At 34.0% G+C, this 17,330-nt stretch overlaps 3 protein-coding genes across 3 annotated transcripts; 1 reads left to right on the top strand and 2 right to left on the bottom strand.

Moving 5' to 3' along the window:
* Positions 1-503: 503 nt before the first annotated feature.
* Positions 504-3,167, top strand: LOC130987985 (mitochondrial import inner membrane translocase subunit PAM16 like 1-like). The gene is made up of 5 exons (XM_057911719.1): positions 504-740; positions 1,508-1,561; positions 2,115-2,202; positions 2,542-2,672; positions 2,765-3,167. Exons 2-5 carry the CDS (start codon positions 1,559-1,561, stop codon positions 2,885-2,887), a joined length of 345 nt encoding a protein of 114 aa, XP_057767702.1. The 5' UTR covers positions 504-740; positions 1,508-1,558; the 3' UTR covers positions 2,888-3,167.
* A 701-nt stretch (positions 3,168-3,868) lies between these two features.
* On the bottom strand, positions 3,869-7,500 carry LOC130987982 (uncharacterized). Its single transcript, XM_057911715.1, has 4 exons — positions 7,445-7,500; positions 6,658-7,044; positions 5,125-5,235; positions 3,869-4,413 (listed from the first exon to the last, which is right to left on the bottom strand). The coding sequence occupies exons 2-4, from the start codon at positions 6,772-6,774 to the stop codon at positions 4,129-4,131; spliced, it is 513 nt and encodes a 170-aa protein (XP_057767698.1). The 5' UTR covers positions 6,775-7,044; positions 7,445-7,500; the 3' UTR covers positions 3,869-4,128.
* A 1,246-nt stretch (positions 7,501-8,746) lies between these two features.
* Positions 8,747-15,457, bottom strand: LOC130987980 (protein BONZAI 1). The gene is made up of 16 exons (XM_057911714.1): positions 15,103-15,457; positions 13,826-13,873; positions 13,094-13,242; positions 12,960-13,008; positions 12,708-12,764; positions 12,086-12,271; positions 11,862-11,996; positions 11,563-11,624; positions 11,385-11,487; positions 11,191-11,305; positions 10,514-10,590; positions 10,299-10,436; positions 10,042-10,206; positions 9,749-9,862; positions 9,529-9,625; positions 8,747-9,439 (listed from the first exon to the last, which is right to left on the bottom strand). The coding sequence occupies exons 1-16, from the start codon at positions 15,244-15,246 to the stop codon at positions 9,345-9,347; spliced, it is 1,734 nt and encodes a 577-aa protein (XP_057767697.1). The 5' UTR covers positions 15,247-15,457; the 3' UTR covers positions 8,747-9,344.
* Positions 15,458-17,330: the final 1,873 nt, after the last annotated feature.

Raw genomic sequence — 17,330 nt, 5'->3', positions numbered from 1 at the left:
AACTGTAAATAAAGATAAAATAGAATAAAAGTAAAAAAAAAGAAGATAAAATAGAATAATATTGGCATAAAGATGTTTCTTACATAAAATTAAATACATTTTCTTTAAGGAGAGTTAATTTCGTGGGATAGAGGTACTATTATTAAAATAAGAGATCTAAGTAGTTATTATTATTATTATTTTTAATTCCAATAATAGAGTTATACAGTCAACACACTTATTCCATCTAACTCAGAAACACACACACGCACTCTCTTTTTTCATACTTTACTTTCTAGAAAATATTGTACCTATTTTAAATTTGAGTTTCAAAAAAATATTTTACCTAAATAAATTAAATACCGGTATAAGTTAATAATATATAAATAAATATTATTAAGTCAAAGTATAAAAATAACGGTGAGTTTTAGTTTCTTTTTTGAGATTAACGGTGAGTTTATTTCACACAAGGCTTTTTTTTTTAACAAAAATTGAAAACGAAAAAGGATAAAATGGTAGAACTTTCAAGAACTCCAAGTCATCACTCTTTTTTATTTATATTTATTTTACCTGAAAAAATATTTATTTATTGAAGGCCTAAACATATTCTGCTTTCTTTCACAGCTCTCACACGACATTAACTCTTTCCCAAGAAAAGAAACAACCTCTTATTTTTTTTCGGACCCTTTTGCTAATCTTAATCGCGAGACGTTTTCCTCTTCTTGAGCTTCAATTTCTCTGAGTTATTTGGTATATTCAAGGTTCGTTTTTCGTTCTAAGTTCTCTTGGATTTATTTACTGGTCTTTTCTTTTTATTTTTTCTAATATTTGGAGGTGTTGATTGCAAATTTGATTTTTTGATGTATTTTTCCTCTGATTGTTTTATAAGAAGCTCTAAAAACAATTATTGTCGATGAATTAAGTTTTATTGATATATGCGTCTAGGTCATGGTTTGATTATGTTTCGCTTTGCTTTGTAAGAAAAAAGGTGGTTTTTGGTTTCTTGATCGGTAATGTTAGATTTTTTGTGCAAAGTGCCATTCCCTTTTCGCCTTCACGATTATGTTGAACAGCGGCCTTAGGTTATCTGATGGTAGCTATGATCTCTGTGAAAAAGGTTGATTCTTGGGGAGCTCGGAAGATAAATTATGTTTATGGTGATGGCATGCTGAAAATTTGAATTAAGAAAAGAGATTTAGATTTATTTAATGGGTTATGTACTTGGAATGAAATTGTATCATACTTGTACTTCAGTACTTGTAGGGGTGTTTATTTTGAGGATTAGTGTAGATAGATAAATGTATAGGTTAATCCATCGTTTACTAAGATGGATTGGAACTTTGGGAATATCCCAAGACCCTTGATAATTTCTATCGTTTGAGCTAATTTTGCTTGTGGAATTGGAAAAAAATCCAATAATGAGGTTAAAAATACTCAATCATGAAAAGTAAATGCCCCTTAATTTATGTTTTAGTTGCGCCCATCAAATTTTATTTGTTGGATCTTATTGTTTGTTGTTTTGGTGTAGGTTATTTGGAGTTCATAAATTGATTGGTGATCGTGTTTTTCTCCTCTAGCCATGGTATGTTCCTGGTCCTAACCTGGATTTTATCTCAAGCAAAGCATAAATTTGCTGCATGCATAGGTTCTATATAATGTATTGTAGTGACTTTTTCTTGTTTGTATATTAGTATAAGTGGAGAAGATGTGTGTTAAACTCACCAGGATTAGGGAATGGGATGATTGATTAATTGTATTTATGTTTAACAGTTTAAGTTATATTCTTCTGCTTCATGTCTGACTGAGAAGTTAAGTTTTCGGAACATAAATGTCACATATAATTTCTTGAATATTGTTGAGATTTTTTTTTCTTACTGATAATTGTCTTGCACTTCTGGTTTGTAACTGTTATTGTGTTTTTTGTTTCTATTTTCTAGAGCCACGCACTGTATAAGTTATCCAGAAATTTGATTTACAACATTCTATCCCGTCAGACATTGTGACATGTAATATCATAGCTGGTTCACATACTCAAACCTATTAACAAATTCCATCATCTGCCATATGATATGATATTGAAAAATATTTGGGAGTATTATTTTTATTGCAAATTCATGCTCGTTGTGGGGTTGCAGGCTGCTAGGATTCTTGCTAACTTGATTGTCATGGGCTCTGGAATAATGATAAGAGCTTTTGCTCAAGCATATCGTCAGGCACTTGCAAGTAAGTCTTTCTTTGGGTTGTTATTCGATTTTTGACTTTTGGGAGAATGGCACAGACTATTTTGCTGAGTAGCTGATCCTGATTATGTTGTCGAGCAATGGCTCCTGATTTATTCTTCCTGTTAGTGCCCAGTTCGACTATTTTTTTTTGTTTTGGAAAGACGTGAGACTTAGTACATCGTTCTCAAAATATTAGAAACTTTTGAAATGTGTGCCAGACACCCTTTAGTGCTTGTGCACTTAGTTACAATTTTCTTGTGGATCAGATAAAATGCGTTAAAATTTAGGAAGTATATTGAATTCCTTCAACCTCCGACTCTATTTTTGTGATGTATCGCAGACGCCTCAAAGACTGGTGCTGCACAAGAAGCTGTGGAAACTATCAAACGAGGTAGTAAAATGATGACTGAGGCGGAGGCTAGGCAAATACTTGGTGTCACTGAGAATACACCATGGGAAGAGATTGTGAAGGTTTCTCCTTTCTCTGGTTCCCTTTTCAGATAAAAAGTTGGGTTTTCAATTTTCATGTGCTAATAGTATTCTAATGTATTTGATTTTATCAGAGGTATGACAAACTGTTTGAGAGGAATACTCAAAGTGGCAGTTTCTATCTCCAATCGAAGGTGGTTAGAGCGAAAGAATGTCTGGAAAGTGTTGAGAAACCGAAACAGCAGAACCCGAGTTGAACACTTTTTCGTGGTTCGTTAGGAATTGCTCTTTGCTATGTCCCTAAATATGGCTAGTCGTCTCGTCTCACTCTCGGTCTCGTTGTTTGTTTTCGTCTTTTTGGCCTTTGAGGTGTGGAATATGGGTTTGTGGGTACAAATATTTCATGTGGCTGATTGTCATGTATTAGTTGAAGATCAGTATGTGTGCTGCTTGTAACGCAACTCGTATCCTAGCTATATACATATGAGGTTAAGGAATAACCCTATCATATATAGAAGGTTGCACAACTTTTAACTATTACTATTTCTTTCTGTTCATGAAAACTCTTCTTTTTTTTCTTTTTTCAGTAAAGACTCTTGCCTATTTATTTTTTAAAAATGATCTCCCTAAATATTTCACATATTGTCACTAAGATCATCAACAATGCTAGAGCCTCTTATGGCCTCTTTAAAATCAAATTTTCATTAAATTTATATTTGAAAATTATAATTATCATTAAAATAATTATATTAATTTAAAATTGAATTGCATTAAATTTAAAATTCAATGTTTTTCATCAAATTCACCAAATTTCCCCATTCACCAAGTAGCTACAATGTGGAAAACCCATCTACCAAATTTTATCCTCACTCCTTTCTCCGCCGTCTGAAACAGCAATTTTGCCCCGCCACTTCGCCTATAGTAGCGCGGAGCCATCGTCGTCCTCCCCATTTCCCTGGTCCGGCGACAACAACACAGCCGTCACCACCGACCCTCTCTCTCCTTTTATTTTTTTTAATTAGCATGTGCCCTCCATTTCAACCTTCGAGCCTCTGATCGAACCATGGGGCTCGGCAACATAGTGGGGCCCGAGCCCCTTGATAGAGCTCCATTGTGGATGCTCTAATGGACTCATATAAATTTATTAACTATCATCACTTTTTTAATTTCTGAGGCAATTACTAAGTATATTTTTTCCAAAAAAAAAAAAAAATCATGTCCACTTCATTGAGGAAAAGTTTTTATGAACGGAAGGAAAAACATCATATACGCAATTACTAGTCTCACCAATTATACAGAAAATGCCGCTTAGGGAAAAGATCATTGCAACCTAAGTGTGTTTATTTAATCAGCCCACAGACTACCAACTTTCATGCCAACATACATCCATGCCTACTCACGTTCCGATGCCCGTTGGTAACGACAAACCACACTAAGCCTTTGAGAGATGGGAGCAATGCCTTATAACTTAATCAACTGCAAAAATGGTTTTGAGGATTCACCGCATTCCAGCACTCTTGTCAACGCGTTCTTGTTCCCGTTCTGGTTCTGGCTCTGGCTCCTCTACTTCTTGGTCTGCTTTTGCATCTTTCGAATTTGCAAGGGCTTGTGCTTGCGCTTGTGCTTTTGCGTCTGCTTCGGCTTCAGCTTTCTCGAGTAGAGCCTGTCTTTGCATGGTTGCCACCATCATTTTCATTGTCTTCTCCTCTCCTTCCAGCTGAGCCTTCATAATCATTTCTGCTTCCTTATCAATCGGCTTGAAGTAATCCTCTATGGCCGCCTCCTGCAAAAAAAAATCACCTTATATTTAGCCAAGTTGACTAGATCACAACTCACCGAGTCACGACACACAGTGGATAGTACTTTATTCTGAATAAATCTCTTATTCTTCTATAGGAGTTGCAGAGTACTTCACGCCAGCATCTACCAACCATGAATTTCATCGCCAGTAACAAGAACCAGTAAAGAGCAATTATTCCGATGAATAGACAAAGAATGAATTTTGAATATTTATTTTGGCCTGCTGGAGTAACACTCGTAGAACGAGGTAGAGTAAGGGTTTAAGCTCCAAAGATGACACCTATGCCTGAATGCAACCCTCTCTACCAACAATGAAGCAAAGCAACACTTTACAGACAAACATGCATCTTAATGTCTTATCCCATCTGTCCCGCTTGTATAGAATTCAATTGTATCATGATATGACAATCATGGAAAATGGACCATAACTAAGCTGATATAAAATTAGTCTCAAAGATAGTAATTTTAGTATGAAAACCTAAATCCCAAGTTCAAGTCCTCTTTCGACCAAACTACGAGATTCCCATAATTTAAGAACGGCATAAGCTCAAGATAACATCCGCATACATGGAGCAGGAGGAGTATCATTGGTCTAGAGGAAAATGTTGTCTTAAAATTACCCTATCGACATTATAGAATGTTAGCCTATAGCTGTAAAATTCATGCAACAAAACAGAAGAGTTGAGAAACTTACTGTGTCCTCCAACTTCTTATTCAAAGATTGCATTTCCTGAACCATCTTCCGCACCTCTGACAAAATAATTTGTTCAGGAACCTTATTAAGTGCTGCTTTCTTTAATTGTGCCTGCCAAATGACATGAATAACAAAGTAAGAAAGGAGAAGAATTGAAGGAATACATTAATTAGTTGAAACATATACCCCCTCCGTCTCCCATAAATATGCATAGATGCTTTCGCCACGGGTTTTGATGAAAAGTTGTTTAGAGTATTGATAGTGGAGAAAGGGTCCTACATTAAGGGTATTATTAAATAAATTATGGATAAATAGTGTAAGTTACAATTGTGAAAATTATGTGTAGGGTAGTATCCAAAAATAGAGTATGCATAAATTTAGGGGACGTACCAAAAAGGAAATGTATGCATAAATATGGGGCGCGGAGGGAGTATATACTACATAGGCATGTAAATGTAATACATATGAACATCTAGCCGTTCCAACCGTTTCATTTGTATCTAGATGAGCATAAACATTATTTAGAAGCACATGATCCATGATAAATATTGACCCAGCTAATGACAACTATATTCACAATAAACAATTCGTTAAAAGCTAATCTCTCCATCCCAGTCGACTTGGCCTATTTCTTATTTTCTTTTCGGCACGATTATTTAAGAAAATAAGACTGCAGATATTTAATGTAGTGTAAAATGATTACTCAAAAAGAAAATAGGTCAAGTCAACTGAGACATCCCAAAAAGAAATACAAGTCAAATAGGCAAGTCGAGTATATCACTAGCAAATAGTCACTTCACAAGATAAATCATATTATGATTAATTTCCAATCCCAACTCAACTGGCTATGGCATTACACACCGGAGGAACAGATTCAGCCCCAAAATTCAACAATTATCAAACTTTGATCCATATTTTGGATCAATGGCAGAGAAGGTCTCAATCAGCCAACACTATAGGGCTAGGGCAACCCTGCAGCTAAGGCGGTTACTGATCTAAATAGTTTGCCCACAGGTCATGAACTCCTTTTCCCGGAGAAGAAGTAAAAGTCCGACTTTTTACTATGGCAGTGGTATCTCAACAGAACAGACATTTGCAGCTTATATTAATAACACCTCCATTGTTGTATATCAAAGAGTAGCTCCTACAACAAGCTCAATCAAAGCAAATTACCACCAGTTACATGAGTTGAATACCCTACTCTTGAATCATTCAGAACTACAAATTCTTCATTTTCACAATCTAGCTAGGCACTCACTTTGCTCAATTCAATTTTTTGTAAAAAAAAAATCGAATGAAAATAGTATCAATCTTAAATAGGCCACATTTACTCGCTCCAAATGAAAACAACGCTACTAGATCGCCTTCAACAATTCCACTCTCGCATTTTATTTCAATTTCAATAATGACAATAAAACAATACTACTAAAAGCCCATTTGATTTCATCAAAGAATGTAGATATTTACCAATAGCTGACTGCATATATAACAAAATAAAAAAGAAAATCGATTCAAATCAGAGCAAATTGGAACCTGCTGGAGACGCTGCTGAAGCTTCAATCTGTAAGATCGGATTCTGCGTTCTTCGTAACCCGAAAGAACCCTAGCGTAGAACATAGTTTTCTTGAAGAATTCCCTTACTTTATCCATTTATTCCAATCACCCTAAGCCACCCTCTTCGTTTTCTCTTTTTTGATGTATCGAAATCAGAAATACACAGCTTCAAAAAATAGTTTGAAAATGAGATGGGATTTTGGGTTTGTCAGAGACCGGATTGCTGAATTTTGTTATTTTAATGGAGAAGACAATTTCGAATTAAGAAGTCTTTCAGCTCATTCATGTTGATGAAAAACCTAAATGCTTTTTCATTTTTTTTAAGAACTTGAAAAATGCAATAGTGATTAGTGAATTGGTAACGGGCTACTCGATGCCCTTACTCGAGTAGCCCCATTGCAGAGCTTGCCTACTCGAGGGTTAGTTTATTCGAGTATACCCGAGAATCACCCTTTTTTTTTTTTTTTCTTTTCTTTGAAATTAGATATTTTAATGTTAGTTTTAAATATATTTTTTAGGATTTAAGTAATTTTTAATGTATGTCTTTAGGTGTTTTTTGATGTAATATTTAGGATCTTTATTTAATGCAATTTTAATTATTAGTAAATTATTATATTTAAATTTGAGCAATTAAAATTAAATGAAAAGCATAAAAATCAAAACTAAAAAAATCAAATAGGCTATCAAGTAATCACAATGCAACCTCCTTACTCAATGTGGTCCCCTCCTATCAAGTAAGCTATCAAGTAGGCTATCAAGTAGGCACCATTGCGGATGCTCCTATGGAACTAGCAAATAAATTTTCTCTTTTCAATGATAGGCGTCGTATATCTTTAAAATAATTATCACTTTTATATGTCCGTCCACATCGGGTAAACATTCTCACATGAATCTTGATATTTTTCTAAAGAATTTTGACAAATAAAATTAGGAATTGTTTTAAAATTATAATTTTAATGTAATTTTTTAAATAGAACGAATTAAATCATCATATTTTCAATTTAAGTAATTTCGTCCTCTCAAAATTTTCCGATTGGTGAATTATTGAATTTGAATTTACGTGAATTAGTTCGTCACGTAATCTTCATGTTACGACGTCGTTTGCAATAAAATTGATGAATATTGTAAATCCAAGTGTAGAAACAATCCCTATAAAATTTGATTTTTTTTTTAATTAAAATTATATGAAACTGCAACGTTTAGGCTTTATAAAAACGACATCGTCTTTACTAATCCACATAAGCTCCAATTTAGCACTGCGGCGTTGGCGACCGATAAAAATTTGGAAGGACTGTAAAAATTAAAAAAAGTGGTGATTTAGTTCGTCGAACTTTAAAAATCACGTTAAAATTGTAATTTCGAAATAATTCATTATTTTATGTGCTAAACTCTTTTTTCTAATAAATAGTACTTTCTTCGTTCACGATATCGTTTCCACTTTTTGGACGATACGATTTTTAAGAAAGTTGTGGATGATTGTTAATATAGTATTATTGTGAGTGAAATTTGGATCTCACAATGTATTCAACAATATCAAAAAGAGTAATACAATTATTAGATTTTAAATATTTCAAAAATTTGAAAACAATACATCTCATAATCAACAGGGTTTTTTCACTCAAAAAAAACAAAAAATAAACTATTTGTACCAATTATAACATTTAAACGATGCCCTCCGAGAAAATCCTAGTGGCTTCCACCATCTTTAGATCGAGATATCATGTCCACTAGATTACCCATAGCAGTTATCAATATACAGGGAAATTTATTTTATGATGTATGTGACTCCATTCAAATTCTAGATCTACAATATTGTTAACTAATGATGCAATACTAGATGAAACATAAGAATGTGAAAGTATCTTGTCAAAAGTCATAATGATCATCCAATACTATCATAAGAAATTGCAAGCTACGACCTACATTTATTGCTTACAACATACAATGAGATTATCAAGATTCAAGATATACCAATACCTGTGTTAGTGGGCGTTCTCCTTTTTGGGCACCTGTTTAGTGTCACTAAACTGGAACATAATACGCAACATAAAAAATTCGAGTTGCAAAATTGAAGAATAGAAATAGTAGTTGGGCAAAACTTCATCAATTACAGCATATTACAGTATCACCTAAAACAAAATCAAATCCATGAAAATGTAGATCAAACCTCAACTTGTATTCAGAATTTACACACACTTCTTGAGCAAAACACAGCTCTCTTTTACAAACATACATCAATATCTGCATCTACTTCTGAAAGAAGTATGATTTCTACTCCAATTGTAGGCAAAACGGCAATGGTGGGTCGAAAAGAAACAACATCCTTTCTTAAAGGAAGTTGAAGATTTCCGATTTCAAGAAACCAGATACAAGAATGGACGCAGAAAGTTGAGATTGTATCAAAATTCTAAAAAAAAATCATGTCCACGAGAGAACCATTCTTGGAAAAAATGAAACTTCAAGCTACATAATGAACAAGAATGGTTTCTTTTGGACATTTCCAGTTTTATGAACCCTGACAAAGTTGGGCGTGGTTCCGTGGTGAGATAAAAAAACCTAACCAGGAACTCGACATACATCATTCGTGTGCAACTGTCATAGGCTCTGGAAGCAAACTAGGCACAAAATAACAGAGAGTAATTTTGTATTTACAGTTTTAGATTTCATTATGCAGTTGGGCCAATACCTCTAGCTCGCACATAAGTCAAAAACTGCGTGGGTAATTCAGCAAGAAGTGATTGAACGACAGAGTCTTCTCCATCTGCAGTTCAATGATACCACACCACTTAAGATTATTGAAGACGCTCTTCTGAAAAACTATTTGTGGAATTCTAGAAATTTGTTACTTACTTTGTACTTCACGGAAAGGGACAAACTGGACAATGTCACGTGATGCAACCCGCCCAGATGAACTTTCGAGTCTCTCCCCTTTGTCTGCATCCAATATCTGATAAAGGAATGGAAAATTATTATTGGATAAGTGTGGGAAATGGATAGAAGATATTGGTAACATCGGTTAAGGGAATATTCCAATCAAATAAAAATTCATACAAAGAGAAAGGCATATTACCTCCATTTCTTTAAAGTCAGCTCCCCCGACCCCAACAATAAGTATTGACAATGGCAGATCAGATGCCATAACGAAGGCATCCTTTGTTTCCTGTAGGTCTGTTATCACTCCATCCTAAATTTATTTAGTATCACAAAGGATTTAGTGAAATATGAGAGGATATAATAAGATTTAATTATGCAATCAGGAAGAAAATAACACATTTGATTCTCAAAATTGCAAACTTCAATCAGGTTCTCTATGATATAGCATATTATCAAGTATACTAGAAGTCCAGACTATAGAGAATATACCGTGATAATCAACAAAACGAAATACTTTCTTTCATTTCTTGCAACAGATCCACTAGCTATCTGTGCAGCCTGTGTAACTACATGGCCGAACAATGTTGGTCCTGCTAATGAAACATTAGAAAGAGCACTTGAATATGCCATCATAATTCCATGGATTCCTTCAACCTGGAAGGAAACAGAAATGCTTAACAATGACCATGAGTTAAGAATAAAATGGAACTATACTTAACCAGTAAGTCAATAAGTCCCAGGTTCACCTCACAATAGTTACTGCTGCCATTTAAGTTAAAGCAATGGGATACAGGACCATCAATTGGCCGGGCCCCAAACCCCCAAGCAGGAAACTTTTTATCATAATCGTAGAACTGCAGAACTCCTCCAACTTCCAAAATCGCCTAAACTAAGAGAGAGTATATTAGCTTTTTTATCCCTTGAATTCAGGAATGAAATAGAAATATGGAATACATCTCACTCTCTGATATGCGTTTGGCCTCCCTGACGGATCAATATAGTGCAATGAATCAGGTAGGCGTGGATTACCATTTGAAGCTGATAAAAGATATTGAGAATTAGTCACCTCTTCAAACACTAGGATAAAAGAAATTCTAGTATTAAATGTATAACATCCAGTCATTGCACGCAAACTTAGGGCAGCTACATGTGTGCAAGCAAGAAAAAGAAAACTCTTCACATATTAACATTAAATCGCCTGAAAAAACATACTTGTTCACTTATGACACCAGAGTCTCTTCTATTATACTTCTTGTCACATGCTATAAGAAATCTTGCAGCAGCAGGAACCGTGTGACCTAGTACTTAGTAAGGAGGCCATTTTCTGTTCACTGTATAAAGATCCTATGACCCAACAAAAAGTGGCCTGCGCGCAGCACCAAGGGAAACTACACAAATATAGTAGCATATTTGATATTTTAATGATCTGACCACTCAGTCAAAGAAAATAACCTTATTACAATTGAGTCCAAATCAGTTCGTAAAAGTCACTCCTTTCAGGCTTTAACGAACCTTAGATTGACTCAACCAAACAGAAGAAAAAAATAGTTGAAATCTGAATATTTAACTGAATCAAGAGGCACTGAACAATCAAATCCAAAGGAAAGCATGTTTAGCATAGACTTGAAAAGGGTATACCAGTGAAATCAATAGCAACCATAAAATTCAGCTCATAGCCTCCAGCCAAGTAATCAAGGAATGTGTGCTGGACGTTCTCTGAATATTTATCCACAATCAACCGACTCTTTAAGACCTATAGGGAAAAAAATACACAAATAATAAATTTGGATTCATATTTTGACAAAACTCATATCAAACAGTATGTTTCTTACCTTGCGTTGGTGACTTTGGCCAGCTGACATTGGGATAAACAAATTTTCTACGGAGCCAGTAGAGTGCAGCCTTTCCAACTCTGCCAGTGACTTCTGAACTTTCCTGTAATTATAGTTGTGAATCAGAATAAGCTAGAAAAACAGTCACAGAGCTGGTAAAATAAAGTCAGTTGCTTACCCCAATAAATCATGTTTTCCATTGCTATTGAAGTTAAAACACTCAATAAGTAGTGGGCTGTCCTGCATTAGTTAAACCTCGTTAGGTAGATTCCCCATGTAATTACTGAAAAATAATAAAGAACAGCTATATGCCAAACTCAAGATATGACTATCCAATATGATCTACACAGAATTTTACACCTGAAAGCAAATCTAGAATCTAAAGCAGTCTTTTCCATAAGAAGATTCGCTAGCAACTCCATCTACTAAATATTTACTCAAGTGACATAGTGAAATTTTTAGCACCAGTGTTTGTACCTTGCTTCCTACTTGTTGAATACTCAGGAAAATTTGCTTCCATTTTGGTTCGTGGTCATTTTTCAGCACTTCAGTTTTACAAATTGGAACCAATATTCCATGCTCTGTAGCTTTTGATATTACAAGAAACGGATCCTGGAAAAAGAAGCACAAAGATTCGAATGAGCTTTTCTGACTTCATACAGAACATGATTACGAGATAAATCAGACGAAAGAACTCTTACACTTTTCGAGAACAAATCCTTGGATTCCAAGTCTGAACATCGCAATACCAACTCTACTGTAGTCTTTGACGCAACACATTCTTCAGCATAAACTATAAGCTGGCCACATTTTCGAGTATGGGCTGGGGCAGAAGCTTCTTCACGTGCTAGATCTACAGTTACGGTTCTGTATAGTTTCGTGGCAAGCTACAAAAAAGAAATGAGGGAAAATAAGCTGGAGAAAATAGTGATACCTCACCCCCCAACCCCCAAGCCAAAAACAAAAACTACTCTTAAGAATGCTGGGTTTATCCATTGGAAAAGTTAAAAGATCATAAGCCTAAAACAGATAAAGGGGATGCAGAAACAGAGTCGAGCATTGCCCAGTATTGAGCCTCAAAGTTAAAGGACTCCACGAAATGCACAAGTACCAATAAGGCTTCAGTCATGGGGAAGATATAATCAATCTACCATAAAATAAAATAAAATAAAATAAAATAAAAGATATATCCTAGAACAATCACAATAGGGATGAGAAGAGGAGTCCATACGGTGTAACAAAGTTGTAAATTTTATTTTGTCTACACATGTACTGATGTACGTATTATTAAATACCGAAAACAGAGATGAAGAATAAGCATACCTCAGATAACGTGCAACTAGCCTCACCAAGAAGCTGCTGCTCCTCCAGTTTAAGTGCCTAAGTAGGAAAATAATTTATTTTTTAATCAAATCAATCAGGTGTATCTTGTTCGTGTGAAACAAGCAATAAATATAACATAGTGAGGGACGTAAAAGTATGATATGACATTAATAAAAAAAACAAAGTAGAGGACATTCAGTGAAGTTTCTACTCTTTGTAATGAGAAGACATTAATTAAGGCATTCAATATACCTTCACCTCTACGCCATGAAAGGGAGTGTCGACATCATAGACACGTAACCTGCAGCAGCGGTAGTTCTTGAGACACACAAGTTCAAAATATAAAAAATCTTGGGTATAAAAATTACAGTCACAACAAAACTCACACCAAATTCTGCACCATTTCGAATTGGTAGGTAACAGTAAATTTTTTAATCCATTTGGGGCTCAACGAATTCAAAACTACTTCTGTCCGATCAAGCTCCCGTAGCAAACCATCACTTCCTTTGATATACAGAACCGCCATAGGGTCACTCTAAAATTATATGACGACAGTCAGTGGAGGGTGTCAAGATGAATCTATCAAATTTATCAAAGCAGCATACCCACCAACTTTAAGTAACAAAATTTTAAGAATAACAGGTGTAATAAAAAAGAGGTACATCATTAGCAAAAAAACTGGATACAACAAACAAAGAAATCAAGAAAAAGTTTGTGAATTTATTTAACAAGATCTGTAGAATATTCCATGTACATATCCACAGTGTCATCTATGAAATAAATTTGCATATGCATTATTAGTGCATATCTGTGTGAGTGTAATATAAAATATAAACAAGTAATGAAGTAATTGCAGTCACCAATCACATTAGTTAAGGTTTGATCTTGAACAAAAACGTTCACCAACATGTTAAAATAAAATAGGAGATATTAGTTGCTAGACTCACAAAAACTAGGCACATCTAAATCAACACATTTAAGCTTATAAAGTTAAACAAACATGCATAACAGATAACTGTGAACAAGAAAAGAAAAAGCAAACAAAAAACGATATGATTTTCTAGGTCAATAAATGTATTGAGCTAATAGTTCTTTTCTCTGATAAATTAAAAACAAACCTTAGAGAGCACATCCCGATTACGCAAGTCTGTTGCAGAGAGAGATAGCTGCAAATAATGTAATTTTGATCACAAGCTTGATGAATCATCAATGAACAAGTAGACATTTTGTAGCAATACAAGTGTATAAAAACATATGGAGCATCAACAGCAGAATAAGGGAAACAATTAAAAAATCACTAAAATAAAAAGGCAAGAAGTCATGAAAGCTGATTTAGGCTCCAGATTACATAAGAGGAGGCAATCATAATTGTCTACAATTAATTTGTTCTAGTCCAACTTTGCACCAATAACATTAGAGAGGCAGTTAACCACACACCATCCTATTCTAGCACATGGATATGAGAGACCTAATGGACTGTATGCTCAAGAAAGTAGACGTCCAAAGTAGTAGGTAAATTGTACTCAGACCACAAGATGATTGTCTGTAGAGAAAAAATATGTTTACATGTGTCAAAGATATGAGATAGTTTTATGATGGAAAAGAAAATTATGGAGTAGTTGTTAAGTAAATTTCTACCAACTTTTGTGCCTAACATACATTAATGGATATATAAAAGAATTACACAAATGAGCATCGGATGCACATATAAATACTATCTTATTCTTCTCAATATTTCAACATATGAATTTGCCAGTTGTGACCCTAATAAAACACATTTTCACATTAAAGCAACAAATCACCATTATTCACTAGCCTCACCAATTTCCTGCACTAGTACCTTGTATTAGTTTGTAGCATTACTTATCCTAGGCACTCCTGCAGAAATACGTCCAACATTACTTAAACATTACTCCAAGGCCAATAGGGATTAAATCAAGGTACAAACAGCACCTAAAATCCACCTCCGGGCACTAACTGCTTTGCCAGAGTTTCTGATACACCCGATCCTGGAATCTAACTCAGCGCCAAATCCATATTAAGACTCATTCATTTTGGCTATTTTTACAAATTCAAACTTCCTCACATTAGTGTAGAGCTACCACGAGAACCTAATCACATTCAATTACTCAATCTCACCAATAATTTTCCCCAATCCGCGAATACCAAACTAAATGACTGCGTACTAAATCGCAACGCGAAAAGCAAGTTAGCAAACACTTCCAATTTCAATAATCCAGTTCCAATTACATATGCACCATCAAAACCTAAACAAACAGACACATGTGCTAAACAGCAAACTCCACAAAAACTCAAAATATACTTCACCAAGAAAATGCCGAGGACACAATCCATGGAATACACATATCCAGTGGTACATATAATTGGCACGAACCTCGATCTGAGAGAAGAGACCATTGTAGCCGCGAGACTTGAAGAAGGCATCAACTGCTTCGTTGGAAGCGTTAGCTGGTAGGCTGGAGTTGGTGCCTCCGACCGCCGACTGCCCGCCGGCCACGTCGGAGCAGCAATTCCCCATCGCAGGCGTCGCCTAATTATTGGGAGGGGAAAAAAGAAGAAAGGTAGAAGCTAAAATTACGTAAAGATATTTTACTGAGTTGAACGCAAATATAAATAGAGTTTGCGCAGTGAATTCCAAAGGATGAGAGAGAGAGAGAGAGAGAGATGAAGAGACGAAAGAGAGAGAAGAGAGTCAGAGGCAGTGGTCGTAGCAGCTGTGAGGGGGCCCACCTGTCTATGTTTGTTTTTTGATTTTAAAGAAGAAAATAATAATAGTAATAATTCCAAAAATAGGTAGATATGAATTCCGAAATCCGAATCACGTACCCGTCTTGAAAAAAAATATACTCCCTCCGTCCATGAAAGAACTTCCTATTTTTCTATTTCGGGACGTCCACGAAAGAATTTCCTACTTTTTCCTATTTTGGGACAATACCCCACCACTTAAAAAATACTCTCCTTTTAAGACAATTCCCACCACTCAAATAACATTAATTAAAACAACACAATAAATTATTAATACTTTTTCACAATTCCCAATACACTTTACAACTTTTTCTCCACTCTCAATACACTATACAACATTTTATTAAAACCCGTGCCACTCCCTCCTAGGAAGTTCTTTCATGGACGGAGGGAGTATCTAATAGAGACCTATACGAGTTTTAATAATAAAACTAGTTGAATATACTTGTAAGTTAAAAAAATAATTTCATTTTAAAAATAATATTATTGATAATATTTTTTATTTTATTTAACATAATCTTTTTATTATTTTGGACTGATCCATTACAAATGGCTCATTTATAAAAGAAAATTTCTTTATCTCAAAAAAAGGTTGAGAGCTTCATCCCTTTTCATCATTTTTATCATTTAATTACTTTTTTTTAATAAGCGTGTCCAAAAGTAAGTAGTCATACTTAGTGAGTCGGATGAAATAATAATTAATTATATAAGTTTTGGCAAATAAAATCACAAATTATTTCAAAATCAAGATTTTAACGTGTTTTTAAAGTGTGATGAATTAAATCACCATCTTTTTAATTTTTGTAATTTTGTACCCCAAATTCTTTTGATTGCCGAAATGTTGAACCAAAGCTTGCATGAATTAGTAAAGACGACGTCGTTTTTGTGGGGCTTAAACGATATCGTTTCATACAATTTTAATGAAATATTTGTCGAAATTATAAAGGGATTGTATCTTGTATTTACATCTAAAATTTCAGTATTCTGCAATTTTATTATAAACTACGTCATAACATAATATTACATGCGAACTAATCCACGTATGCTCTAATTCAACAATCCGACAACCAAAAATAATTGGGGCAATGCAATAATAAAAATTGAAAATATGGTGATTTAATTTGTCACACTTCAAAAATCATGTTAAAATTATAATTTTAAAATAATTCATGATTTTATTTGTTAAAACCATTTTAATTATATTGTGAATGAAAAAGGAGTTCATCACATAATAAATAAATAAATCGATATACAAAAATAATTATTATGGAATAATGTATAGATGGAATGCAATTATTTTATGTGGCTGTCTTAAAATGGAAAATTGAAAAATTGAGACTATTCTTAAAAAACAGAAGAGAGTATTACATTTGTGGGTTACTTTAGTCGAAGAGTTATTTCGTTGATTCTATCATATATTACGATTTACATTCGATTTTAAAGTACAATTAATAATATTAGAATAATCCATCGCAATTAAAAAAATCGATAAACGTTAAATGGAATTAACGTGTCCCGAAAATTTATTCTACAAAAAAATGGATCGATCTTTTTATTGCAAAACTCAATATTTTTTCGATTTACAAATTCGGTGTGTCCCATTTTGTTTTCCGCTACGTTAAATAGAGAGGCATACGTATAAAGGAAAATAGTGATTTTGATTAATAAAAGTAATTTAAAAACAGGCCGGGCGCACATAAGGAAAAAGGCCTCAAATTTTAAAAATACTTCTATTAGTTATAACTTGATAATTTTAAATTTATTAATTTAAAATTATATTATAGAAATAATATTGAAGCTGAAAATTTATTTTTAAAATAATAAATGTGTTTAGTATTGGTGAAGTTCTTGAGTTCA

Source organism: Salvia miltiorrhiza, chromosome 6 (genome assembly GCF_028751815.1).
Source record: "Salvia miltiorrhiza cultivar Shanhuang (shh) chromosome 6, IMPLAD_Smil_shh, whole genome shotgun sequence".
Classification (NCBI taxonomy): Eukaryota; Viridiplantae; Streptophyta; class Magnoliopsida; order Lamiales; family Lamiaceae; genus Salvia; species Salvia miltiorrhiza.
The sequence above is the reverse complement of the archived record's forward strand: the minus strand, read 5'-3'. Positions and strand labels throughout refer to the sequence as shown.

Coding starts and splice junctions, on each gene's coding strand:
- LOC130987985 (XM_057911719.1), top strand. Junction 2,203..2,541: donor ATATCGTCAGGCACTTGCAA/GTAAGTCTTTCT, acceptor GATGTATCGCAG/ACGCCTCAAAGACTGGTGCT. Junction 2,673..2,764: donor CATGGGAAGAGATTGTGAAG/GTTTCTCCTTTC, acceptor TGATTTTATCAG/AGGTATGACAAACTGTTTGA.
- LOC130987982 (XM_057911715.1), bottom strand. CDS start 6,774: ATGGATAAAGTAAGGGAATTCTTCAAGAAAACTATGTTCTACGCTAGG. Junction 5,236..6,657: donor TTCAGCAGCGTCTCCAGCAG/GTTCCAATTTGC, acceptor GTCATTTGGCAG/GCACAATTAAAGAAAGCAGC. Junction 4,414..5,124: donor ATAAGAAGTTGGAGGACACA/GTAAGTTTCTCA, acceptor TTTTTTTTGCAG/GAGGCGGCCATAGAGGATTA.
- LOC130987980 (XM_057911714.1), bottom strand. CDS start 15,246: ATGGGGAATTGCTGCTCCGACGTGGCCGGCGGGCAGTCGGCGGTCGGA. Junction 11,997..12,085: donor AGGATTTGTTCTCGAAAAGT/GTAAGAGTTCTT, acceptor TTCTTTTTCCAG/GATCCGTTTCTTGTAATATC. Junction 9,863..10,041: donor TCGTTTTGTTGATTATCACG/GTATATTCTCTA, acceptor AAATAAATTTAG/GATGGAGTGATAACAGACCT.